Source organism: Gymnoscopelus microlampas (assembly GCF_963454915.1).
Source record: "Gymnoscopelus microlampas genome assembly, chromosome: 16".
Lineage (NCBI taxonomy): Eukaryota > Metazoa > Chordata > Actinopteri > Myctophiformes > Myctophidae > Gymnoscopelus > Gymnoscopelus microlampas.
The window spans coordinates 4,045,214-4,072,641 of record NC_139953.1 but is presented as its reverse complement, the minus strand read 5'-3'; the positions used below and the strand labels follow the sequence as shown (position 1 = coordinate 4,072,641).

General features: G+C 40.9%; 2 protein-coding genes across 2 annotated transcripts; both read left to right on the top strand.

Annotated features, from left to right (window-relative positions):
- Positions 1-474: 474 nt before the first annotated feature.
- On the top strand, positions 475-6,784 carry LOC311063775 (uncharacterized protein; the record flags this gene model as incomplete). Its single annotated transcript, XM_084083377.1, has 4 exons — positions 475-524; positions 1,827-2,041; positions 4,211-4,455; positions 6,653-6,784. The coding sequence occupies exons 2-4, from the start codon at positions 1,954-1,956 to the stop codon at positions 6,782-6,784; spliced, it is 465 nt and encodes a 154-aa protein (XP_083939503.1). The 5' UTR covers positions 475-524; positions 1,827-1,953.
- Positions 6,785-9,224: 2,440 nt separating this feature from the next.
- Positions 9,225-17,587, top strand: LOC311062517 (uncharacterized protein). The gene is made up of 7 exons (XM_084081614.1): positions 9,225-9,467; positions 9,565-9,853; positions 10,086-10,127; positions 13,229-13,270; positions 14,396-14,648; positions 15,212-15,437; positions 17,549-17,587. The coding sequence occupies exons 1-7, from the start codon at positions 9,438-9,440 to the stop codon at positions 17,570-17,572; spliced, it is 906 nt and encodes a 301-aa protein (XP_083937740.1). The 5' UTR covers positions 9,225-9,437; the 3' UTR covers positions 17,573-17,587.
- The last annotated feature ends 9,841 nt before the right edge of the window (positions 17,588-27,428 follow it).

Sequence of the window (27,428 nt, the reverse complement as noted above, 5' to 3'; positions counted from 1 at the left end):
CCCCCGGAAGTGGGTGAAACAGCCACTTCAAACACTTTGTTGAATTGTTCAAAAACATTCAATTTTTCTTTTTTGTGAATTTGTATTTTTCTAAGATGCTCCTTTTAACGCAGAATTCTTTGGTATTTAAAAAAAAAAAAATATTGGTTACTTTTTTTTTAAATATATTTTTTTCTTTATTATTAATATTTTTTGCGTTCGCTTCCCGCGTTTGCGCATCTTACTTGTTCTCATTCTGTCACACTCTCACCTCTCTCTCTCTCTCTCTCTCTGTGTGTGTGTGTGCGTGCGTGCGTGCGTGCGTGCGTGCGTGCGTGCGTGCGTGCGTGCGTGCGTGTTTCTAGACTCTCCTCTGAGGTGGATCAGTCAAACATGGACATTGTGTGTAAAAGCAGCTCCTCTACAGAATAATCACACAGACTGAACATCAGGAAAGTTACTGATTGTTTGTCCTCACTGCTTTATGCCTTTCAGAGCAGTTTTACACCCACCGTGAACACAGAACACACAACCAATGAATACAGGTAACTCATCATAAACAGCTTCATTGGTACAACCTTTGTCTTTGAAGGGTCTACACCATGAATTTTAACTTTTTCTTCTTTTTTGTGTGTTTTTGGTCTCCCCTACCTCTCTTCTATCCTCAAAAATACCCCAGTTTGAACACTCAGGCTTTCACAGCAAATCTGGGGTTTTCTGTAAATTGGTCTAAAAACAGGCCGAACTGATTTGGTCCCCCTGCCTACGTAGGCAGGGGGAACAATTCCTCCCGTTTTTCAGTTCCAACCCAAAAAAAAAATATATATATATATTTTTCTTATTTTTTTCTTATTTTATTTTTTTACTTTTTCCACACAGAACCAGGAGATAACATGCATACAAAGTGGCTCAATAGCGCCGCGCGCCAAACAGGACAATGTGGTATTGCTGGTGAAAGTGCTTTATAAGCCAGAGAGAAGTTAGTTGGAATGAGTATATCTGAGGCTTGATTTAGGCTCAAACCTTTTGAAAAACGTTTGAGGGACATAAACAATATGATATTAAATATTATTATTATTTTTTAAATTCATGGTGTAGACCCTTTAAGCCCATCAGCTAATCACTCACCCCACTGAGTCTTCCTGTTTACAATAACATGTTTCTATTGAACAACCAACTGGGATTGAGTTATATCTCAGGTGTCAGCTTTGAACCGGTGCTCCAAAGCGGACATTCATGTAGCAAAGCACATGACAAGTGAGACTAGTAAAAACAACAACACTGCTCTCACAGCAGCATGTAGGCTTCCAGCTTGTTACTTTAAACAAGGTTACAATACATAAAGCTAAACAGGCTACACTCTTTGTCTGCGTTTCACTACAAAGGATTCCAACACTGGGACATGCAACGTGTACAAGCTAATCTCAGGCACCACTGCACCAATAGACATGAAACTGTGCACGCACAATCCCAGTACGCCTAGGAAGAACAAATCAGGTTCATGGTGGCAATATAAAAGGCCACTTCACATAAAATGTACAAAGTTGCTAAAATGTTCTTTCTTTAAACTGTTAAAAAATGAAATGTTCAAATTTGTAATTAGCACTAGATGACTGCACATCCCTAATTAGGCAACCAGGCCCTAGCAAAGATCTGTGCTCGGAGGAGCGCACTTTTGTAGTTTATTAGCACTTTTAGTATTTTATTTTACTTATGTATTTCATTTAAGAGAGAGAGTGTGTGTGTGTGTGTGTGTGTGTGTGTGTGTGTGTGTGTGTGTGTGTGTGTGTGTGTGTGTGTGTGTGTGTGTGTGTGTGTGTGTGTGTGTGTGTGTGTGTGTGTCACAGCTTCAACATCTCTGCAGCAGAGCTGATCCAGTGCGATCAATCAGGGTTGGGGTTTGGAATGTCAGGAGAAGGATAAGTCCTCTACAGGACTGTTCAGTGGGAGAATGAAAAGCTCCAATCAACAGAAATGACTCCTGTAGGACCTCTGTTTAGCATCAAGTGTTCTCAGGAGTCTATCAACCAGCTGCGCCTGCCACACTGCTATATCACACCCGGTGAGGAGCTGTTTTATCATTCTGGGCAGCAATGAGGTAGCCTGGTAAACCCCTCCCTCCGGAAATCTCATTGTTTCCGCCAGGCCGAAGGCATGGCGAAAGAGTATGTTTTACACTCCGTCCGTGTGTGTGTGTGTGTGTGTGTGTGTGTGTGTGTGTGTGTGTGTGTGTGTGTGTGTGTGTGTGTGTGTGTGTGTGTGTCTGTGTGTGTGTGTGTGTGTGTGTGTGTGTGTGTGTGTGTGTGTGTGTGTGTGTGTGTGTGTGTGTGTGTGTGTGTCCGTCCTGTCCGTGTGTTACCACCAAATCTCCGGGGCACCGTTGGCCCGGTCGCTGCGAAACTGTGCACACACACACTCCCTGGATGTCAAATTTTTCACATGGGCCTGTTATAGCGCCACCAGGAGGCCGATTTGTGTAAAACCCATTTTTTCACATTACTCCTACAGTTTTTAACCAAACGTCATGCAAATCGATACACAGTATCTCTATAGTCATGTGATCAACCCTGATCTGTCTGATTTCCAATATTCCATCCTCATTGGTTAAGGTTGCCATCCAAAGTTTGCAGGATTGGTCCGTTTTGAACAAACTGCCTCAAATCATGAACGCAGCTTGCAATTTCCGTGAAATTTCACACGCACATTCCCACTAGGCCGAGGAAGAAATGACACCCTTTTCACATTGGCCTGTTATAGCGCCACCAGCAGGTCTAATTTAGCAAAACACATTTTTGGAACAAAATGCCTCAAATCATGAATGCTGTGTCTGATTGCCGTGAAAGACCTAAGAATAAATGGCACCCTTTTCACATTGGCCTATTATAGCGCCACCAGGAAGCCAGAATAACGTACCTGACCTGGCGGAGACCTGTGCTCCGAGGAGCACTTTTTATAGTTTGTATTTGATTTCAGTAGTGAGTCTGGCATGCAGGCCTGTTTGCCTTTTTTTTGTGGCCGGGAGCTGGGCGGGATTAGTACTGTCGACTGACAACCCCTTCAGCCAATCAGCAGTTCATTCCCCTTCAGCCAATCAGCAGTATGTGACAGGGGGACGTGACAAGGGGACTTTTGAAAGGGCTATGTCGAAAATAGGTTGCTTTATTCGGATACATGGTGTCACTGCCCGCCCCTGCCGGTTCTCTGATTTCTTTTTAAAAAATAGGCTCTGTCATGATTAATTGACCATAAATATGAAGTTAAACAACTAAATGCTATCTAAAAAATATCTTAAAATTAAATTCCGTGCCACAAAAAATAAGTTTTGGAGCGTTTTAAAGTTTGAAAACAACGAAGAAAACAGCGGACAGAGTTTTAATGGCCGGCGTAACATTTTGGTCGGCTGCACTCGGCTCCATTCGGGTTCACTCGGGTTCCACCTGATTGGCCAACCTCCACTGTCAATCACAGAACAATGAGCGAGTCCATTTTGTGGACGAGCAAGAAACGCCCAGATAAGCCCTCAAGCCAGACCCAATTCCTGAAATCAAATGCAAATGAGATTTCCGGAAGAGAGGGTTTACCAGGTTAGCAATGAGCAGGTTACTGCCTTGCATGGTTTCCTCCACCGTCAGTGTGTGTGAATGGGTGAATGTAACACGCATTGTAAGACACTTTGGTTAAAGCAAAAAAAAAATGTCTTTCATTGCTCAAAGCAACACAGTATAACCGTCAATAATAGGTTGAAATCCAATATGGGAGGTTGTATTGTGTTGTCATGGATACTGTAGCCTTTGTCTTCCTGTTGAACTGAATTGTTTTAGATATCTCTGCTGTCCGGCAGGAACCAGCTAACTCCAAAATGTCAAAAAAAAAAAAAACTAAACAGGAAAAAAATGGAGGTTTTGTTCATCATTGATAAGAACAGGTGAATGGACCTCCAAGCTCACAATGAGGTTGGAGGTCAAAAGGGGGTGGAGCCTGGAGTCAGCAAAACCAGCTAACTCCACCCCCTTTGCTGGAGTTAGCACTTTTCAATACTTTTCATTGGTTCAATATTTTTTTTTACCAACACACAGACGTAAAGGGTGTTCAATAGCACTGATTTATGGAGAAAAAAAAATGCAAAAGCGGAAAAATTGAGTTAACTGGTTCCTGCCGGACAGCAACGTTATTAAAGACCATTTATTTTTAAATAAAATGGAAACTAGAATGTCTCAAAAACTTTTCACAGGTGATGATCTGTCTGTGGCCCACATCACAGACGAGGGGGAGATGGAACTCTTAAAACCACAGGAAGTGACTCAGACTCACGTGGTTGTAAATGTGACCCAGCTATCTCTCTATGGGATCGTGGAGACAATTAAAGAATTCATGAAACCAACCAAGGGTCAAGTTCTGCTGTTCCTTCAACCACCGAGATGTGGCAGACGGATACTGAGTGTATTGCTGCTGCCGATCAATATACCTCTCAAAGAGGTAAAATATATTTTCTGTTAAGTAAATAGCATCACAGATCCGCCAGGCTGGATGGCCGAAGGCCTTTGTTTTCACCCCTGTCCGTTCGTCCGTCCGTCCGTCCGTGTGTCTGTGAGCAGCTAATGTCCTGCACCGTTGGAGTGACATCCAAAGTCTGACGTAACGAGCGCCGACCGACATAAAGGTGGGCGTTTTGTCTCCCCCTCCGCTCCCTCTGGCTCCACCGTCAGCCAGCAATGTTGTCCGTGCGGTTGCGTGCAACATCAAACCCGACGTACATTTCCTGTCCGTCACATGCAGTTCCTTTGGCGAACTTAGGCCAGTAGTGAGAAAAGTCTGCGACCAAATGGACCCAGCCGTTCCTTAAACACACACATAAATAATATAGCACAGTGCAGTAGGGGAGAAACACAAGTTTTGTAGGCAAGCATTGTTTTTGTCTAGTTTGTGGACTCAGGTTTGCGCTATCTTAAAAACACACTTTTTGCTACTACGATTACAAATACATATGTTGACCAAAACTCACACAAATCAGTATCTCTGTGGTCATGTAATTGAGATGCATGAGTCAGATTTGTCAGATTCCATTCCAATTGGCTATGACTGCCTCCAAATTTCAGGGACCTGCAGGCAACCTGGCCTAGCGGAGACCTGCGTTCAGAGGAGCACACTTTTCAAGTTTGAATCTCTTAAGACTTAAGGCAGGTACACACTGCAGGATATTTGGTCCGATTATGCTGTCTGGGACCTTTTTTGGCGCTCGCCGACAAAGCCCCCGATCTGACGCAGATCGGGATGTGATCGGCGAGGTTTTGGTCGCTGTGTGAAAGGCTCTGCGAGAGGATACGGCCACGATAATTACGCTCGGTGATGGCTTCCTGACCGTTTTCAAATATCTACCAGGTTAGATATTCGGCCCCGACTATACATGAGTCAGTATCATACAGTATGAAAGGGTCTGAGATAAATCTGCGAGGAGATCTGCGCCACAACCAATGAGAGCACATTACAGCAGCCACCGTGGCTAGGAGAGGATCACTGGACCTGACAGCAACAAACAGACCCTCCCCCGCAATATTACCTGTTTTAAGTTAAACATTATAAAACTGAATGAGAGAGAGAGCGTGAGCTGTGTGTATTGTGTGTGTGTGTGTGTGTGTGTGTGTGTGTGTGTGTGTGTGTGTGTGTGTGTGTGTGTGTGTGTGTGTGTGTGTGTGTGTGTGTGTGTGTGTGTGCGTGCGTGCGTGAGCAGTGTGTCTGTCATAGTCTAGCCTCGGGAACACGTTTTTTTTTGTTGCCAGATTTTGCGAGAGAAATAAGCAACCAGATCTATGAAAACAAGCCCAACAAAAGCGACTATAGGGCAGGCCACATGAGCACTTTAACCCTATATACAAATACATTGCATATTTGAAAATAGACGATCTACAAGCTCACATTGTAGATTGGCTATTTTCAAAGAAGAAAATATTGAAATAAATTGAAAATTGTCTATGGACAAATATTAATTTGGGTGTCCTTGCGATGAAAATGTTTGAGAACAACTGGTTCAAACAACATTAGGACACAAGGCCAAATAAGCAACTACACTTTCAAGTAACTTTACAGAAAAACAATCCCAAAGTCGCTTATAATATGCGGACATGGCAACACTGCGTGCTGCGCACTTGACGAGAGAGAGAGAGAGAGAGAGAGGGAGAGGGAGAGAGGGAGAGAAAGAGAGAGATGAGAGAGATACCACGGGAGACATCGATTAAAATGAATTGGAATAAAAACAAATGTATGTATTGGGTCTGAGTCTGGAAAGCATCCTAGTGAACTATCCTACAGTGTGTAATCCCTGGTCGGGGATCAATCTATAGTGTGAAAACCACAACGATATATGACAGCCGAAGAAATAAACTCCTGCAGTGTGTAATGCTTAACGATCAGATGAATCCCCGACCACTTTAAAAGTCCTACAGTGTGTACCTGCCCTTATTGTACTAAATGTAAATGGATTATAATTTTGAAAAGACACACAGAGACTGTGGGCACATTTGACAACCAATGCAAGGTCAAAGTTTACAAAAGACCATTCCTGGTGTATTGACATGAACAAAGACTGGTAAAGTATTCTGTGTAGATAACCTGAAAATGAATCCATATATTAGGCATTATGATTGACCTACCTGGTCGAATTGTGTTGTCATTGTAGGTGAAAGTACAACATAAGGAGGATGAACACATCAAGACCACCTCCTTCTGTGTTCTCACCCCAAACCAATGCTACAGTCTGCAATGTACTTCATTTAAAGTACAACCTCAGGTATCACACATCGTATGGTGAAGCATTGAGTCTGGAAAACTGATAATGTCACATTCCCACTAATACTGAAAGTGCTACTACTACTGCTGCTACTACTACCGATACTGTTATTACTACTGCTACAACTAGAACCACTACTAGCTCTACTACAGCAACATAATACAATACTAATAATAGCCTTATCTGTTTTCAGGATACTGTAAAATATCAATTGAACTATGGACCAAATTACCATCTGACATTTGAGGTGCAGATGGATCTCAAAGCAAACGTTGTGAAACTGGAAGTACTGGGACCTGAGAAAACCCCAGTCTGGCAGCGAGATATTCTCCTCCCATTGGAAGGTAAGGCAGACTTATTCAGGTTAATTGAATTATTCCCATATTAAACTCTTTAACCATCGGTTTTAAATAAATATGTAGCTTTTCGCACATATTGAATAAACTATGTTTAGGTACTAGTTGAAATTTACAGAAGGGTTAGCCCTGGAGGAAAATTGGGGAGGGTCATGCATTTCTAATTTTAGTGCAAGGGAGGGTCAGGTAATTTTACTTTGAATCCTATGGAGGATCATGCTAATTTGAATCAATAAAATTGTCCGTTTTTTATAATACTGTATACCTTTTTAGTACAGCAGAACAGTGGTCAATGATCCCTCTCTATTTCAAAGGATACAAAGGATTCAAATCAAGTAACACTTTGGTCTATTTAGAATCAATGACGGTCGTTAACAAGCCATCAACGCACAGCAAGTGTGAACAACCCAGTCAAATCTCTCTCAGAGAGAGAGTGATATTTGTTCTATGTAGGCAACAGAGGTTAATAATTGGAGGTCACTAGAGGTTAATAATTAAAAGGGCAGTGTGACAACACTTGTAAACTATTGGTTACCAAATATTCAACTTTCCTCGATCTGACCAGGATTCAATGGGTTCCCCACAGTTGAGAACACTATCCATTCTGCTACCACAACTACAGCTACTACATTGTGCATTTAGCAAGACTCACTACAGTAATGTCCTAATCGATGTGGAAATTAAAACATCACACATAATATTAGTTTTAAATGTCATGTTGTATTTGATGGGGAAGGTTAGGGGTGTCACGTTACACAAATTTCACTATACGATACATGATGTTGGGTTTATGGTATCGATACCATACATTATTAATGTTCTTTTTTCAAGTATCATCAACATTGGCCATCATCTTAAGTTTAAAATAACTTTAAACAATTACAAAGTGCTTTGTACATAAAAATACATAGAAATAAAGCTGCAAGCAGCGATGACCCAGCCCTCGCATCTCTGTTCACATTAGGGGCAAATATCAACCAAATAGAACACGGAGCAGAGCTAAGCAACTCTAGCCTGGGATCAATACCATTTTCGAGTTTCTGATCCAGTCGGAACGGAAATAACTTTACGTCATCAGGCGGCCGCAACTAACGAATCTCCGGTGCCGTGCACCCCCAAAATGATTCCCCTAGTTTAAAATGAGCGAGACTAAACTAATTGATTCGCATTATTTGGGCAACAAAAACAACGCGACACCAACTGGAACCCACCACCGGAACACGATTCCTTTTTTCCATACCGGATCACACGGGCCAGTTTAGAACGAATACCGGCTTTCCTCCGTGGTGGAAAGGCTGGTGACGCAAGGTTAAAGCAACTCTAATGAAGGACAAGTATTTTCAACCGAGTCCAGTGAGGTGACTCATGACTCTGTATGACAAACTGTTCAAAAGTTATGGCAAAAGATAGGAACAATCGGATAGGAACCGATCGGAGCATCTGAGAACACGTCACATCCGGTTTCACGTATTTGACTGTTTGACTGGGTGTGGGGGAGGGGCGAGTGAGTCAGCGAGCTGATCTGTCATTTGCTGCTCTCTAGTGGCAGATTTGTCGTATGTGTTTAAAACCGCACTGAGACAATTTATTTGAATGAAAAATTACAAAATAAAAAAATAAAAAAACACGAAAATCGCTGGCACTGGGGGAGTACTTTATGAAAATACTCTGGCAGTCAAAGAGTTAAGAACAAGGACCTGGCTACGACAAGCAGGTCAAAAGTTATGGCAAAATATAGGAGTTTGCAAATATCGACCAATCAGAAAAGGGGGTTGAGCAAAGTTAAACCAATGAAAGACAAGGACTCTGATCTTATTCCAATGACACCACCCTCAAGTCTATATGGCAATCTGCCGAAAGGTTATAGAAAAAAAGGAAAAACTTGACCTGGCTATTTTCACTTCCTGTTTGGCGGTAAAACAAGGAAGTTTGATGCTTCGCTACGGTCACGCCGTTTTTTTTAAAACTCACGCTTTTGATAACTTTTTAGCGTTAAGATCTCTTGAGTATGCTGAACGAGTTTGAGGTGATACTGACCATCCTCCTAAGAGGAGTTTGTTAAAGTACGACCCGTGAACATTTTGAAATAAATTAAAAATGGCTGACTTCCTGCTGGGTTTAGGCCATGGCTCCAAGATAGTTTTTTGTAAGGCTGGACATGATACAGGTGTGTACCAATTTTCATACATGTAGGTGAAATCATATTGTGGGGCTTCAATGTTGAAAGTTTGTAAGTGGCGCTTACAAGTATCTTCCCCTTTCAATGAAATATTTAATTTCTTCTTTGCTTGTCAGCTGTGCCTCATCCAGAGAAGACCATGGCTTCCACTCACATAGATACTCTACAGGTAGGTTTACTGGCAAATAGTAACTCAAAAGAAGGTGTCATTATTACAATTGTTGCATATTGAAAAAAATAATAATAACTGCTACTCATTTCTACAGGGCTCTTCTGTGAATATATTGGTCGCCAACAAGGTGAAACTTGTCGAGTGGCTCAGCTCAGATCTCCACATTCTACAGCATGCACAGTCTGATGGAATTATTGATGGAAGACTTTATAAACAACTGAGGAACACAGCACAGCCAGAAGATGCTTGTATTAAACTTCTTGATACAATGACTAATAGAGGAGAGGGAACTTCATCTAAGTTCCTTAAACTTCTAAAGAAAACAGAGATTCTCAACACGTATCCACAACTCAAGGAATGGAATTCTTCTTTGGCGTTGCCAGGTAAAAAAAAAAAAGAAAGAAAAGAAAAAGGCTGAGACTTTGTGCCGGGTGGGTGTAATGTTTACTTTGTTTGACTGCATAATTAATTGAAAGTATGAAAAATTTAGATTTTATGTCTCTCAGTTATGAAATTACCATCTTATTTGGTCAGCTGTTGCACCTTGCAACATAGACCTTAAGAACATGAAAATGAGAACACTGCAATAAATGCTTTTACTTCTCTCCTCCACAGGACCACCTGAACCAAAGATCACAAACAGCCTTTGTGTTCCAGGTACAGACCCACTCTCTTCACAATATATCCATAATTCCATATGGACATTTTTCTTTCAACTTACTATCTTGAGATATTTTATTTATTGCAGTATGTTATCCTTTGTTTTGTGTAAAGACAGATAACAAACTGTTTAAAAGTTATCGCAAACTATGAAATATCGAATAGGGGTGGGTAGTAGCTCCAAACAAGGACTCTCAATTCGAATCAAGTGACAGACTCACAAGTCTGTACAACAAACAGTTCAAAAGTTATAGCAAAAAAAGGGACAATCAAAGTGAGTCGACTCATGACTCTGTACGACAAACTAAGTTATGGCAAAAGATAGGAACTATCAAATATCAACCAAACAGAAGAGGGGGCGTGGCTAAGTAACACCAATACAGTTTTCATACTGAAACTGTATTGTGGGGCTTCAACGTTGAAATTTTGTTGGGGGCGCTATTGAGCCATTAGGCCACGCCCCTTTTTGAGACGAGATTTCTCACCATTTCACTCCAAGGCTCAGGGGTATCGGGGGGTACGATAGAGGGCGCTCTTCCGCAGCCTGTGGATGATTATGATGATGATGATGAAGAGTACACCCAGATATCACGTGATCACAACGAAATGAAGCTGGTTTCGTTTAGTGTTATAGGATTTATAAAAATTGTAGGGGGCGCTATTGAGCGATTAGGCCACGCACCTTTTTGAGAGTATTTTTTTGCCACTTCACTTGTGATGTGTGTGCAAAGTTGCGCAACTTTATGAGTATGTTTGGCGCCTCGCGCGCTTCATTATTGCAAAGAATTTTGCAATTTCAATAGGGCTTCACACTGTGCAGTGCTCGGGCCCTAATAATACTGCCTAAATACAAATTCCACAAACCTCATATTTTTGTCATCTGAACTAAGTGCAGCGTAGTTATTTACAACAGGCCTATTTGAGAGTGCAGAGACATAATTGCTTTGACGCATGTAACATTAACAAGCGTCAACGAGCATCAGCTGGACACATGCACACCTCCCCTCTGCAGTGCTCTAAACTGAAAGTGACTGGAGTCTGTTTCATTTCTCTCCAAAATACCTTGAATATGGAAGACATGATTAATAATTACTGTGATTATGATAAGCTTACATTTCATATCATACACCATACAGTAAGAAATCCTATAACTTTGTTTTATAATAAAAAAATATATAAAAAACATATTACGATACAGTATGACATCATGACAATACCTATCATCACATATAGTATCACAATAGGCTATATCGTGGGACAATATATCGTGACACTCTTAGGGAGGGTTCATCTTTTTTTATTATCACTTGGGGAGGGTCATTGATTTTTTTCCAGTCAAATGGAGGGTCATGGCATTTTAGATCAGTGCACATACATTTTCTCTAGGTGTACACTTCTTTAAAAATCGACCTGTCCCTTAACTTTAAGAGCCGATTGAAAATGTAACGCTGTCAATCTCCAGTGCTGTGTGTATACTGCCTGCTGAACAGCATGGAGGTTTTATTTAGCTAGGTGAAATGCAAACAAAAAACATTCAACTCTTTAGTGTTTAGTCACTAACCTTTGACAATAACTTCACTTTGTACAGTTACAATTACCACAAATTGTGCCTTACCTTTGTTTTTGTAATCAAAAGTTGTGTGTTATTCACATAAAACAAATGGTAATGGCTATCCAATGACTCTGGGTCATTTAGAGGTGATTCCAGTGACTCCATTAATTTGCATGGTGTTGGGAGGGTTTAGAGGGGGGGGGGGGGGGGTAGCCTGTAGCAGTTTGTCTCCATATTGTGGTCAAATGGTGGTATTGACCCAGATTTGGTTTCACCCAAATGATTTCTATTGGCTCTGTCCTTCCTATGAGATTAAAACTCAGCTAGAATTCTAGAATATAATGATTGAAGGCTATACTATGCATAATCTAGAAATGTTTCGTAATATAATTATCCCACTGTAATGGCACTGTATCGTCTTTTAGAGTCAGTTTCCATGTTGTGAGGAAAAAAGCCATAATTGGCACAACATGAGTATTTTAGATCTCCAAATGGTTCAAATGGAGAGTTCACCTAGTACACTGGTTCTCAATGTCATGTCCGGAGACCACCAGGGGGTCCAAATGGTCTGTAACTCTGAGAGTGTACAAATGGAATCAAATGGATCCAAAATGGTCCAGTTGGTACCATTTGTTCAAACTCAGAGTTACATTAAAGGGACTACACCATGAATTTTAACTTTTTATTCTTTTTTGTTTGTGTCATTTTGTTTTTGTGTTTTTGGTCTCCCCTACCTCTCTTCTATCCTCAAAAATACCCCAGTTTGAACACTCAGGCTTTCACAGCAAATCTGGGGTTTTCTGTAAATTGGTCTAAAAACAGGCCAAACTGATTTGGTCCCTGTGCCTACGTCACGTCAGGGAACAATTCCTCCTGTTTTTCAGTTCCAAAGAAAAAGAAAAAAAAATGTTTTCTTATTTTTTTCTTATTTATTTTTTTACTTTTCCCACACAGAACCAGGAGATAACATGCATACAAACTGGCTCAATAGCGCCCCGTGCCAAACAGGACAATGTGGTATTGCAGGTGAAAGTGCTTTATAAGCCAGAGAGAAGTTAATTGGAATGAGTATATCTGAGGCTTGATTTAGGCTCAAACCTTTTGAAAAAACGTTTGAGGGACATAAACAATATGATATTAAATATTATTATTATTTTTTAAATTCATGGTGTAGTCCCTTTAACACAGATAATTTTACAGTGCAGATTTGGGTGCCAACGGGATAAAAAAAAAAAGATACAATTTGTACACCCTCCGTGTTACAGACCAGTAAGGGTCCATTTGGACCCCTGGTGAGCCCCAGACCAGACGTTGAGTCTACTACTATCACTAAAATGACCTTAGAATTGTTGTGTTTCACTTCTGTAATCATCACATTTGGACAAATTGCGGCTAAGCAACCCCTGCAACAGATTCAGTACCAACAATAGCTACAGGCTCATTGTTACAGTGATGTTCCGATCTGTTTCCAATTTACAGTAAGTAGCTAAATTATCTGACATGCTTGTGTTTTAATTCCATTTGATCAATGTTGTATTTCTTACAGCACAATTCAAAGGAGCATCTATCCTGTCTGGATCGATCCCAGGTGAGTGCTGTCTAAACAGTACGCACCAGCAAATCCACCGTGTAAAAGTAACAACACACATCTCTCAATTACCTCCTAAATACTGTACAGGCCTATCTAAATATATCTAAATATATATATATATATATATATATATATATATATATATATATATATATATATATATATATATATATATATATATATATATATTAATGTTTATCATAATTATAGGAAAATACATAGGCTTTGACGTTTTTAAACTCAAATCACCCAGGACAGCTATTACTAAATTATGCAATTATGAGGTTTGCGTGACCCAACAGGGGGAACCAGCTAACCAGAGCCTGCTAACTAGTTAGCAGAAGTAGACAGAAGAGGTGAGACACCTCAGTCATAATTATCAGAAAACCAGAGTAATGCAAATAACCTAACATTTGTATGTACAGTAACTGGGGTTATGCAACTAACGTAAGTAACATACATTTTGTAGTGTCTGGTGTCCCAGACACCGGGAACTGTGCATCTAGAACTCCACCGTAGATCCACTCTAGCCACGGCATGGATTAGCCTGAGTAAAACAACCAGCTGAGCCAGGCTAGTGACTGTACTAGAACCGATCAAATTACTGTACAAATAATATAACAGTAGCCTACTAACGATTAGTTTAATCATCTTATGTTTAAATCACCACCAATGCTACAGCTAAATGCTATAGCTTATCTAGGACTAAAGCAGGTCCCAGGGAAGGGAGCATTAAGTGTAAGAATTGAGGGGGCGATCTCCGGATCTTAATGACAACACGATAAGTTTGTCGGTTAATGTTTAATTGGCATTAAGTGCTTCATATACTAGCTGGCTGTGACCTGCTTGGTTCCTTTTCAAAACAGGGTCACGTTCATATCCTACAGCATAATGAAACACATCTAAGATTCCATTCATAAGATAGCTTTCCAATTATCATTCATATGTTTTTACACTCGGGGCTTGCTGTTTATTCCAATGATTATGAAACTTGTAGGAACCAGCAACTGGTACGTGACTCAAACACTTTCTAATATTCTAGTAACTATGCAAAGTCTTTCCAAGTTTAAACATAGACTAGTCATAAAAATCTCAATTTGTTTCAATCTGTTTTGCCCACAGTGTGGGCGAGTGACTTTGTTGATCAACACCGGATTGACCTGATTGAGCGAGTGTACATGGTTGCACCCATCCTGGATCTGCTCCTTAAAGAGGGTGTCATCACCCATGAGGGCCAAAGTGATGTGATGTCTGAGCGCACCCGTCAGAAGAAGATGAGGAAACTCATGGAACTCCTCGATTGCGGTGGGCCAAAAGCCAAAGGCATTTTCTACAAAGGTCTTGAAAAACATGCAAAGGGTCTTCTAGATGATCTGTAAGTCATTTTGATTTAAATGCAATTAAAATGTAGGCCAACATTGTATTAGTACAAGATAATGTACCTTTTCAGATCATGGTGCTTTCATTAAATGTATGGTGCAATTACAGTATATGGTGCCATGACATTTTCCATGGCAATTTATTCAAAACTAACATTGGTCCAACCGCTCACTTTTTACTAAGCCTGAACCTAAACCTAACCCACATTAACCCTACATTTTTAGACTATTTGGGCTTCGGAATAATGTGCAGGCCCCCGTTTATATAGCGTTATCACCAGCACTTTACAGTGTGTATTACTTTCACCCATTCACACACCAACAGCAGAGGAAACCATGCAAGGCACCAACCTGCTCATCAGGAGCAGTTAGCCAGTCAGGAATTTTGTGTCTTGCTCAAGGACACTTCAACCAGGAACCTTCTGATTCACAAGCGGTTATCTCCTGAGCCAGTGAGCCACTGCCGCCATGTTACATGGTTAAAATTGCCAAGAGCAGTTATCACCTGTGCACCAATTGGTTCATCAGCTTACACACCTTTTTTTTTCTCCATGTGCAGGTTGAAGAGACGAGCAAAGACGAGTCAACTGGTGACAAAGGAACGAGAGGCAGAGACGAGTCAACTGGTGACAGAGGAACAAGAGGCAGAGACGAATCAACTGGTGACAGATGAACAAGAAGCAGAGACGAGTCAACTGGTGACAGAGGAACAAGAGGCAGAGACGAGTCCACGGGAGACAGCGGAACAAGTGACAGAAGAACAAGAGACAGAGACGAGTCAACTGGTGACAGAAGAACAAGAGGCAAATATAGCTGCAAGCAGCGATAATATGGGGCCAGGAGAGAGAAATGATAATTCCTTTAACAGGTCAGTTCATGAAAGTCCTTGCGGTCTTGTTTCCAATGAGTGCCTGTGAGCAATTAGGGGTTAAGAGTCTTGCTCAGGGACAAATTTCTTTTCATCGACACATTTGCTGACCTGGCCTGGAATCGTACCTGGGGCAACCAGAGTCTCTGGCTCCCTAGGCGGGCTCACTAACCACTCAGCTATGGCCACCCCTCAGAGAGAGAGAGAGAGAGAGAGAGAGAGAGAGAGAGAGAGAGAGAGAGAGAGAGAGAGAGAGAGAGAGAGAGAGAGAGAGAGAGAGAGAGAGAGAGAGAGAGAGAGAGAGAGAGAGAGAGAGAGAGAGAGAGAGAGAGAGAGAGAGAGAGAGAGAGAGAGAGAGAGAGAGATACACGGAATAGATTGTAGAGACAAATGGAATAGATTGAAGAGACAAATGGAATAGATTGAAGAGACAAATGGAATAGATTGAAGAGACAGAGAGAGAGACATGGAAACGGAATAGATTGAAGAGAAAGACATGGAATAGATTGAAGAGAGAGAGAGAGAGCGCCATGGAAACGGAATAGATTGAGTCATGTTTTTTGCATTTCAACTTAAATGAGTCTGCATCAAGTGAGGCTTGAACCGGCAACCTTACGGTCATGAAGCACTCTTAGGTAGCTGCAACACTACCTATAGTGCTATATCTTTGTCCAGGCTGATATTGTCTGTTGAGGATCACAAACTCTTGCCTTCTGTCATGACCCAAGCCCCTGTTTCACTAACACTAAGATCACTCGTTCACAAACCATTTACCAATGAAGAAATTGTACATCTCCTCAGAACCAAAATTAGTGAAAGTAGCCGATCTACAAGCTCACAAACCATTAAAAGTTGTCAGATTGTACATTGGCTATTTTCACAATGAAGTATGTTATACATTGAAAAAACATACTCTCATTGCTATCTGAAAAGTTGTGAGATTGTAGATCAGCTGTATGTAAAAAACACTCAATTAAGTATTTCATGTTATCTTTAACAATTGCAGATGTATTCATTGATAGTCATGTTGTGTGAAATGCAACTCAGATGAAGTCTGCACCAAGTGAGGCTTGAACTGGTGACCTTCAGGTTGTGGGGCACACATTTAAGCGAGAAGCCACCAACAGACAAGAACCTGTGAAAGGAGATCACAATGATGATACAGTTTCACGCAAATAGCTGAAAAATCCTGGGTTTAAGTGTTTTTCAAACTGCTCAAGATTGCGGACAATCTAAGGGCGGTGCTTACTGGTCAACGTGATAGATGTGTTCCTCATTAGTCAAGGCACATGTGTAAGCAGGTCTAATGGCTGTCGGCCAAACGAGGCATGACTTTTGCCTGTTTAAAGTTTCAATTTTCAAAAAATTGCTATAGCGCCCCCGTTTGACCAATTGGAGTAAGATTGGTTTCAGTGATATTTGGAATGGCCCTTTACATTTCTGCAAAGTTTCAAAGAATGGTAAGTCTGCATGTATGTGTTAGGGGCAGATGAATAATTGTCATAAAACTGCAATATTCATTGGCTCATTAAAGCTTCATTTTTTCACTTATGGAAGATATTTTGCAAACGTTTTTTGGTATAGGTCCAAAGTTCATGTGTAAAAAGTTTCGTGCAGATTACTCAAAAATCCCAGGAGGAGATAGGTTTTAACTGTTTTTCATATAATTCCAAATGGTGGGAGATCTAAAGGTCAGAGGTCAAAAGTCAGAGTGTGAAAGTTGTTCAGCATGAGGAGACGCATGTGTGCATTGAAGTTTCATGGCTGTAGGTCAAACACGGCATGAGTTGTACCTGTTCAAAGTTGGCATTTTTCAATTGAGTGCTATAGCGCCACCTTTTGACGAAAGATTGTGAGAATTATTTCTTGATCGTTTTTCATGACCATCTATCATATGGCCGAGTTTCATAAAAAGCGACTGCACGGTTCAGCCAGAACTGCCAAAAGTGGCAGAAGAAGAAACGGAATAATGCGAATAACAATATGGGTCCATGCTGGAAGCCTGGCCCCATAACTAAGAAGAAGGAGAACAAATGTTGTGTGACATTATGATATTTATGACATACTCATTAATTCCCTTTATTCATTAGGGATGTCCACAGCCAGTCGACCATGCAGTCATTCAAACTATTATTTATGATCATGATTTAGATTCTCAAGGTTTAGAATAATTTAGATTCTATAAGGCATCAATCATGCAATTTGCACCTTTGCAGCTGCCTCCAAGTGTTATTTTAAGGAAAAAGCTACTTCCCCAACATAAACACAATCAAACTGTCGGGAAAGAGTCCTTCACTATGTTAACCCTTCACTGAAGCTAGTGAAGGTTTTAGATTTTACTGTTTGGATTTCCTACACATTTTTGTAGGATAGCCATGATGCATGGTCGTAAAATCCCTTACTTTTCTGCAGCATTTAAAATACCATTTTAATAATTTTAATAATGAATACTACATTAAGAATTTCAAATGGCTTTTATGTACTCAAAATATTTTTTTTCTGACAAGGTTTACCCTTATAGCTCAACATGTGCTGTGTGTTTTACTAGTTGGGTAATCATTCTAAAAGTAAGTGGAAATAGTTGTTGCACAAATTTACCTAGAATCCATGCTTGTTGCTTAATTTATGTAATACAGATCCGTGCATCCAATATGTCGGTTACTTGTTCAGAATGTCCACATATGTTTATCTTAGTCAGGGGTCCCGGAGCATGAAGACATTTTCATTTGTTTTATATTTGGTTATGTAGCCAACCCCTTCCTCTTAAGCAATTTCCTGCTGCTATAGTGGCTATTTGTAGTTGAAAACAGACATCATAATCTAAATGATAATAATAATAATAATAATAATTTGGGGGGGGTTTGTCACTGTATTTTTGCACATACATGAAATTTGTCCCATCCTATAACTACTAGGACAGCCATTCTACGGTGCTCAGGGAGTAATTAGGGGTTAAGGGAGAATCCCGCCCTAGGTTTGAGGTTGTTAACTCATGATAAGAGTGGTCCAGGACCCCCAGTTTGTAATGAGCAAAGTTCTCCATTTCGGGCAGGTCTAAGAGTCTTGCTCAGGGACAGAGAGAGAGATCATTGCAATGAGATTGAGCTAACATTTTGTTTCTATGTCTGTTATTTATTCAGTTTGGGAAAGGCATCAATTGATGACTCTAACTCATTAGCTCAAGTTGGCTGGTTACTGCAATAGTAAGGCGGAAACTTGATACCATAGTGCACTTGGTGATACAAGCGCGATTTGGCACAGATGACCTTCATATGACCCTAATTGATAATCAACCTCTGGCCACACAGAATTCCTAAGATTTCAAGATGGCCACCACCAGTTTTCAAAATGTCTGCAACTGGAAATGTGCATCTGCTTATGGTTTATCCACATGAGCTTGTAGTACATGTATTTTTGTATTAATTACCATACACAGAATCCATTTATGGAACATTTGAAAGTGATTTATTAGCTTGATAAAGCTTAGTGCTTACTTTTTGTTTTGTTATCAAGTCATTATAAACACATTTTCATTTACAATGGTGGCTGGGCAAGTGACAGGCCAGTGTACTAGCAACTGCAACCACAGAGGGGTGTGCAGATAAGTCCAAACTTAAAGCATTTGCAGTGTCCAGAACATGCTTTTTTACATCCACATTGTGTCAGCTTCTCGCATAATTTGGCAAACAGGACTGCACAAGAGTGACTGGCCCCATATATGTCCTGCTTGGAATGCACTTCACTTGCATTCACTTCCTTGTAGGAACTACTTCTATGAAGTTCTATCGTACATGAGTACTATGAACTCCTCAATGACTTGCATATGTTTATCATTTATTGCAACAGGTGTTGAACCTAATTCAAGGTTGCCATGCTGACCTTTTTCCCTTTCCATGGAAGGACGAAACTGTGTGGCATCCCCTGAATGCATGAAAGAAGCAAAGACCTGATGATTTTGATTCAATAGCTGATGCAATTTGTTGTTCATATTAAGTACGTCTGAGACTTATTAAGTCTCAGACTTACTTAATATGAACAAGTGCAACTGCTATGACAACGTCAGTATCTGAGCTGCGAATCATGATGTGTCAGACGCTATCCTCTGCAGCTCTGCCTCAGATACTGACATTGTTGACATAACAGTTTCACTTGTTCAAAGACTTGGCTTGAATTAGCTGTGGATTGCCTTTGGAAGGAGGGAAGGATCTCAGATGGATCCCGTTCATGAAATTGCATCAGCTATTGAATCAAAGTCATCAGGTCTTTGCTTCTTTCATGCATTCAGGGGATGCCACACAGTTTCGTCCTTCCATGGAAAGGGAAAAAGGTCAGCATGGCAAACAACTTCTCCAAATTAGGTTCAACACCTGTTGCAATAAATGATAAACATATGCAAGTCATTGAGGAGTTCATAGTACTCATGTACGATAGAACTTCATAGAAGTAGTTCCTACAAGGAAGTGAATGCAAGTGAAGTGCATTCCAAGCAGGACATATATGGGGCCAGTCACTCTTGTGCAGTCCTGTTTGCCAAAACACGATGTGGATGTAAAAAAGCATGTTCTGGACACTGCAAATGCTTTAAGTTTGGACTTATCTGCACACCCCTCTGTGGTGCCAAATAAGCTGATGAAAAGCTTTACATAATGTCAACTGTTCCCAAACAGCACACAAGTCAATGCCCTTTTTTTGTCAACAGATAAATAGATAGCTGCTATTTTTCACTGTAGGCAGAAAATGAATAACATTATGGGGTGGGGAAAAGAAAAGGCAAACTAAAATAAATACATACAGTAGGCTACATAAGAGGGAAAAGATCATCTAGAGCAGTGGGGGTCCCCACATGATTTTTGGGGGTTCCCCAGATGACAGTGAAGTGACCATTTATGGACTTTTAAGGCCATTTTAATACAAAATAATATAAGAAAGAGGCAAAAACTGTGAAAATAGCAGATCTACAAGCTCACAACGCTTCGCATTGTGTGGCATTGTGAGCTAGTAGATCTGCTATTTTCACAATTTGTATCTGTGGAACCAATTCAAACTAAATAATACCTCAACTCCTACATTCAAAGTGCTTGTCAGGGTGGGGGGTCCCCAGTTCAAATATGATTATTTTGGGGGGTCCCCAGTTCAAATTTGATTATTTTGGGGGGTCCCCAGTTCAAATATGATTATTTTGGGGGGTCCCCAGTTCAAATTTGATTATTTTGGGGGGTCACGGCCTGAAAAAGTTGAGAACAATTGATCTAGAGTAGTGTTGATAATTCATATCTTTTATATATATTTATTTGGATTTAAATACAGTCTAAATTGATCAATTGATTTTACTTACAAAATGAGGAATATATAGGAATATTATTTGAAAATGTCAGTTTTGTTTGACATCACACATTATACTGTACATTATAATAAACAATCAAACTGAGCATTTTTTGCCTGCCTATTAGTGGAAAGTTGTTCTTGATCATGAAGTTTATAAAAAAAAGTAATTAAAAAAAAGTAGTGTCGATGTAGCTAGCTACTTTTGCCATGTAACTTGTAGTGTAGCTTGCTACATTTCTCTGACGATAGCTTCCGTTGTAGTTGAGCTACATTTAATCGAGAGTAACTGGTAGTGTAGCTTGCTACATTTTCCAAGTAGCTTGCCCATCACTGCATGACACATACATGACAACAACATGTGAATGTGTGCATACATGACACATACATGACAACAGCATGTGAATGTGTGCATACATGACACATACATGACACATACGTACATGACAACAACAGCCAGCGTGCTACAGAACACAACAGAGTCAACACGTGATAATATATAATGTCTATGTCTGGTGGTTTTCACAGGGGCCAGGGCACAAATACCAGTGGTGGACAGTAATGGAATAAATGAATTTGAGTACTGTAAGTAGAGATTCTGAGGATCTGTACTTTACTTGAGTATTAGATGTTTTAAATACTTTTAAATTACTCTTGAGTACATTTCCAAGACAAATATTTTACTTTTACTCGAATACATCTCTAGGAAGGCTCTACTTTTAGAGAGAGCACTTTTGAATACTTAAGTATATTCAAAAGCAATGACTATTGTATCCTTACTTGAGTAACATTTGGAGATGACGTCAGTCAGGTCAGCGCCGGTAATGCATGCAGAAGTTTTTTTTGTGTGTTTTTTAAGTAATCACTGCACCGCCGCATCTTCTAAGAGACTGAGACACAAAGCTACAAACAACATTTAGATTAGATTAATTAAGATGAAAAGGAATAGGCCCAAGTTGCCTTTCTTTTCTCAATGATCAAAGAACTAACCTGTGAATGTGGCTGTTGTTAGCATAACATTAACGTCAGTAAGTGGGGATGCTACTTTGTATGCATTGACTTGAGAGATATTTGGTCTCTCAGATTGATTGATTGATTGATTGATTGATTGATTGATTGATTGATTGATTGATTGATTGATTGATTGATGTACTTTATTTAGTAAGACATGAGAACAACAGTACATGGAAGTACAAATTCACAATACAAGGTCTACTAAACTGGAAGACTCATTAAAGCACTGAGCTTGTTTCAAATGAGTTCCCCACGCACACAAATCATGATGACATATAAGAGACAGACAGATATACACACTACTATAGAATGTCATACAATCAGTTTACAGGTTACTTGTATGAAGAGTGAAAAATATGTACAAAAGAAGAACGAGAGTAGTAGAGGTAGGGGGGTGGGGTAGGTTAGGACGGGAGGCATGCGTTAATCCGACAGACCTTTTCTCCGACTATGTGGCATCCGCGTGCGGTTAGGGTTAGGGTGCGGGTTTGGTCCGGGTTTACTATTGAAACGTCGGAGCGCTGCGCTGTCGGAGGAATGCGCTGTCGGACTAACGTACTGCACCCCGGTTAGGACTTGGACAGGGGCCATTTATCAATTGCAGCCTCCTGAAGGTGTATCTTTAGGGCAGTTTTGAAAGTGAGTAGGGTTTTAAACTCCTTTACTCCTTTTAGTAGGGCATTCCACATTTTTGATGAATAGCATGAGAACGAGTTCATTCCCTTTGTTGAGCCAAATCTGGGTTGAACATGATTAGTGGAGCTGCCTCTGGTGTTATGATCATGGACTTCATTAACATTTTGGAAGTATTTTGACAAATACAGGGGGGTCCCAATGTTGTGGTGTATCTTGAAGACCAGGCCCATAGCAAGTTGCTGTACTCTGTCCTCAACCCTAAGCCATCCAATCCTAGCAAAATGAGCATGGGTTAGATGGGTTTTGTGATTGAGGCCAAGTAGTAGCCTTACACGTTTGTTTTGGGATGTTTGGAGCCTTGTTTTTAAGGCCTTGGAGGTGTTGTGATAAGTGCATGCATAATCAAAATGACCTTGTATGAGGGCCCCTGCAAGAGTCTTCAGAGTATTTTTACTGACTAGACGATCAATCCTCCACAAATAGCGTGTTGTTTGGATGACCCACTTTGATGGTGAAACTCTCAACCTTGCTAAGGTTAGGACTGGACCCAAAGAGGATGGATACAGTTTTACCCAGGTGTAATAAAAGTTTGTTGTCGGAGAGCCAGATGCAGATCTTGTTGAGTTCAGTGCTGAGAGTTTTCTCAACCTGCAGCCTGTCCCTGTCCGAGACCAGCAGAGCCGAGTCATCTGTGAACAGGAACAGTTTGCAGTCGCAAGCTGAAGACATGTCATTCACATATATCAGGAACAGTAAAGGTCCTAGTATACTTCCTTGAGGAACTCCACAAGTCACTGGGAGGGGAGGGGACTGGGTGCCGTTTACTTCCACCACTTGCTCCCTCCCTTCCAGGTAGGATTTCATCCAGTTTACTGACGTATCATCAAAACCTATTGCTTTGAGCTTATTGATCATAATTGGGTGATTAACGGTGTCAAAGGCCTTCTGGAGGTCCAGCATGACCATGCCGCAATATTTGCCCTTGTCGACATCTTGTTTGATAGAGTCGTTCAAATAGAGAAGGCATGTGTCAGTGGAGTGGTTTGTTCTGAAACCAGATTGGAATTTGTAAATTAGATTGTTCTCGGCAAGGTAGGCTACTTATCGACCTGTTCATAGACTATTTTTTCCATGACTTTCGAGATGGAGCTTAGAATAGAAATAGGGCGGTAGTTGCCAGGGTCTAATTGGTTTCCTTTTTTGTACAGAGGGGTCACTCTTGCTTTTTTGAAGTCGTTAGGGACCCGTCCCTGTATGATGGAGAGGTTTATTATGTGAGTAATGATTGGAGCAATGGAGGCGGCTGAGTCTTTTAGAAATTTGGCGGGGATGTTGTCGAGTCCTGTGGCTCTGTGTTGTTGGAGTGCACTAAATTTTTTAAACACCTCATCTGTTGTCACAGGGGAGAGTTTAAAATCATCTTTGCGTACACCCTGTTTTTATGGCGAGAGAGTATGTTTTGCACCCTGTCGGTCCGTCCGTCCGTCCTTCTGTCTGTGAACAGCTAATCTCCGGCACCGCTGGCCCGGTCACTGCGAAACTGTGCACACGCACTCCCTGGATTCCAATTCAGAACCTCTGGCCCGAATCTTTCAGATTGGCCTGTTATAGCGCCACTAGGAGGCCGATTTGTGATAAAACTCATTTTTTGATACTAGTCCTACAGATTTTGTCCAAACATCATACAAATTGGTACACAGTGGCCCTCATTTATCAACGCGGTGCAGCCCGAATAATGAGCGTACGGCGTTTTCACCACAAATTTCGGCATTTATCAATATATCCTGACGTGGGCTTTATCCTACGGTACGCTGAGATCTCACGTCTGGTCGGGACCAGTTGTTGACGTTGGCTGCACCCGTTTATTCCATTCTAGACCTGTGGAGCAGCATTGTCTGACTGTCTGAGAGGCATCTGGACACATAATCCACTCCTAAATGTGTATATCTACTCACTAATAAATAATCGCTGTGAAAATATATCATTTTATAAAGTAATTTAAACAAACTGCTTTAACAGTCATTCAGATAAGATTGTAGATCTGTCTGTATTGAAAATAGCAGATCTACAAGCTCACAAGCCAGCATTGCATCGCGACGCGTTGTGAGCTTGTAGATCTGCTATTTTCAAAAATATACGAGCGCTTTTGCGCCGGGAGTCCCGGCGCTGTGTGTGTGTGTGTGTGTGTGTGTGTGTGTGTGTGTGTGTGTGTGTGTGTGTGTGTGTGTGAGAGAGAGAGAGAGAGAGCGAGAGAGAGGCGTGTGCGTGTGCGAGGCGAGGCGAGCAGGGCAAACCGTTTCTTATTGGCTTTTCATGGCTTTGGTCGTATTCTGGTTCGTCTTCATGTCGTAAAATCGGGGCGTTTTGAGAATATTTTAAGGGCGTGTTATTTAAATGACGCTCGTTTCAGCCGTGACATTTATCAAGGCTGGGACCAAGTGTAAGCTCGGATCAGCTGTGTAGGATGCGTTGATAAATGTGACTTCGACGTTGGTGTACGGCCGAATATATGGAAAAATATACGGCGGTTTATACGCTGCGTTGATAAATGAGGGCCAGTATCTCTATAGTCAAGTGATCAACACGTCAACATGTCAGATTTACCATATTCCATCCTGATTGCCTAAGATTGGCTTCCAGTTTGCAGGATTGGTTCGTTTTGAACAAAATGCCTCAAATCATGAACGCAGCATGCAATTTCAGTGAAATTTCACACGCACATTCCCACTGGGCTGAGGAAGAAATGCCACCCTTTTCACATTGGCATGTTATAGCGCCACCAGCAGGTCTAATCTTGCAAAACACATTTTTGGAACAAAATGCCTCAAATCATGAATGCAGTGTCCGATTGCCGTGAAAGGCCTAAGAAGAAATGCCACCCTTTTCACATTGGCCTATTATAGCGCCACCAGGAGGCCACAATAACCTACCTGACCAGGCGGAGAGCTGTGCTCCAAGGCGCACTTTTTCTAGTTTGTGATGTGCCCCAAACAGTGAAGGAGGCTATGACATCTCCACATTCTGAGTTGTGGGCTAAAGCTATGGAGGAGGAAATGGATTCACTGAGGGAAAATGACACATTTACCCTGACCACACTGCCAGAAGGTAAACATGTAGTGGGGGGCAGATGGGTTTACACATTCAAAGAAAACCCAGTAAAAACATACAAAGCCAGGTATGTAGCAAAAGGCTTTAGTCAAGTGTCAGGGATTGATTTTAAGGAAACCTTTTCTCCAACTGCAATTATGACAGTACGTAGTCTAATGCAAATCACAGTACAACATGGATTAGAGTTGCATCAAATGGATGTTAAAACAGCATATTTACATGCTCCTATAGATTGTGAGTTGTATGGAACAACCTGAAGGATTTGAGGTTAAGTCAGAGACAGGGGAGAAACTAGTCTGTAAACTTAACAAATCACTTTATGGTCTGAATCAGTCAGGACGGAATTGGAATAAAATGCTGAATGACTTTCTAAGTGAAAGCGGTTGTATTCAAAATCCGTCTGACCACTGTGTTTACAGTAAACTAACATCTAAAGGTGAAAGGATTATCTTTATAATCTGGGTTGATGATCTTATCATTGCAGGAAGCAACAGTCAAACACTCCAAAATGTAAAAGAAATGTGACAATGAAGGTGAATCTGTTGATCAAAAGAGGTATTGTGAAGTGGTGGCAGCTTGATCTATGTAATCAATTCAAATCAAATCAAACTTTATTTGTATAGCACATTCACATCTTCCAAGGTCGAACCAAAGTGCTTCACATTACAGAGCAAAATAACATAGACATTACATTACTACAATATATAAAAGAGCAACATGTAAAATACAATAAACAGTACATGGGAACATCATCTACGTCATAGGCTACAAATTAAATTGAATTAAAAGCGATAGAGTAAAAATTTGTCTTTAATAGGGATTTAAAAGCCGTCAGAGAGCGGGCAGAACGAACATGGAACAGCAGGGCATTCCAGAGGTTGGGACCGGCCGCGGCAAACGCACAATCTCCTCTGGTCCTGAAATGTGTGTCGGGCACAATCAGGAGAGAGTGATTGGCCGATCTCAGGGCTCTTGTTGGGACGTGCGGAGAAATCAATTTAGCTAAATAAGGAGGGGACAGGTCATATTGGGCTTTAAAAACAAACACTAAAATCTTAAAATCAATTCTAAGGCGGACAGGGAGCCAGTGAAGGGAGGCGAGGACTGGGGTGATATGGTCCCGCCTATTAGTGCTGGTGAGGAGGCGAGCGGCGGCGTTCTGGACAAGCTGAAGGCGTCTGATGGCTGACTGGTCAATGCCTGCATAGAGAGAATTACAATAATCTAATCTAGTTGAAATAAAAGCGTGGATGACTCTTTCAAGGTCGATACGGGGTAGATAGTCCTTTGCCCTGGCTAAAAGCCTAAGCTGAAAAAAGCTAGCCTTGACCACAGAGCTAATATGTAGGCTAATGACATGTAGCCTACTAGACCTGATCTAAGTTTTATTGTCAGTAATGTTTCTCACTTATCCGAACCAAAAGAACAACATTTGTTAACAGAAAAACATGTGTTAAGAATGGATACTTGAAGGGAACTGTAGACCAGCAGTTGTGTTACAAGGGAACAAGACGTTATTCAAAACTAAAACTTCAGCAGATCAAAATGACAGACGAAACACAACTGGGTACTGTTTTAGTCTATGTCAAACAGGACCTGTTATTTCCTGGAAGTCTAAGAAACAGTAACTGTAGGCTGTGTGTCAAAAGAATTGTCAGTATTTAAGAGCAACTTGGCATGTTGAACTATTGTGAACATTGACTATCTTGATGCTCTTAACTCTGACGTCACCTGTCAATCACAATCAGTGTGGGGGTTGTATTAACACAGGTGGTGCTAATAAATTGATCACGGCTATCTCGTCTGTGAGATTCAGTCAGTGTCATGG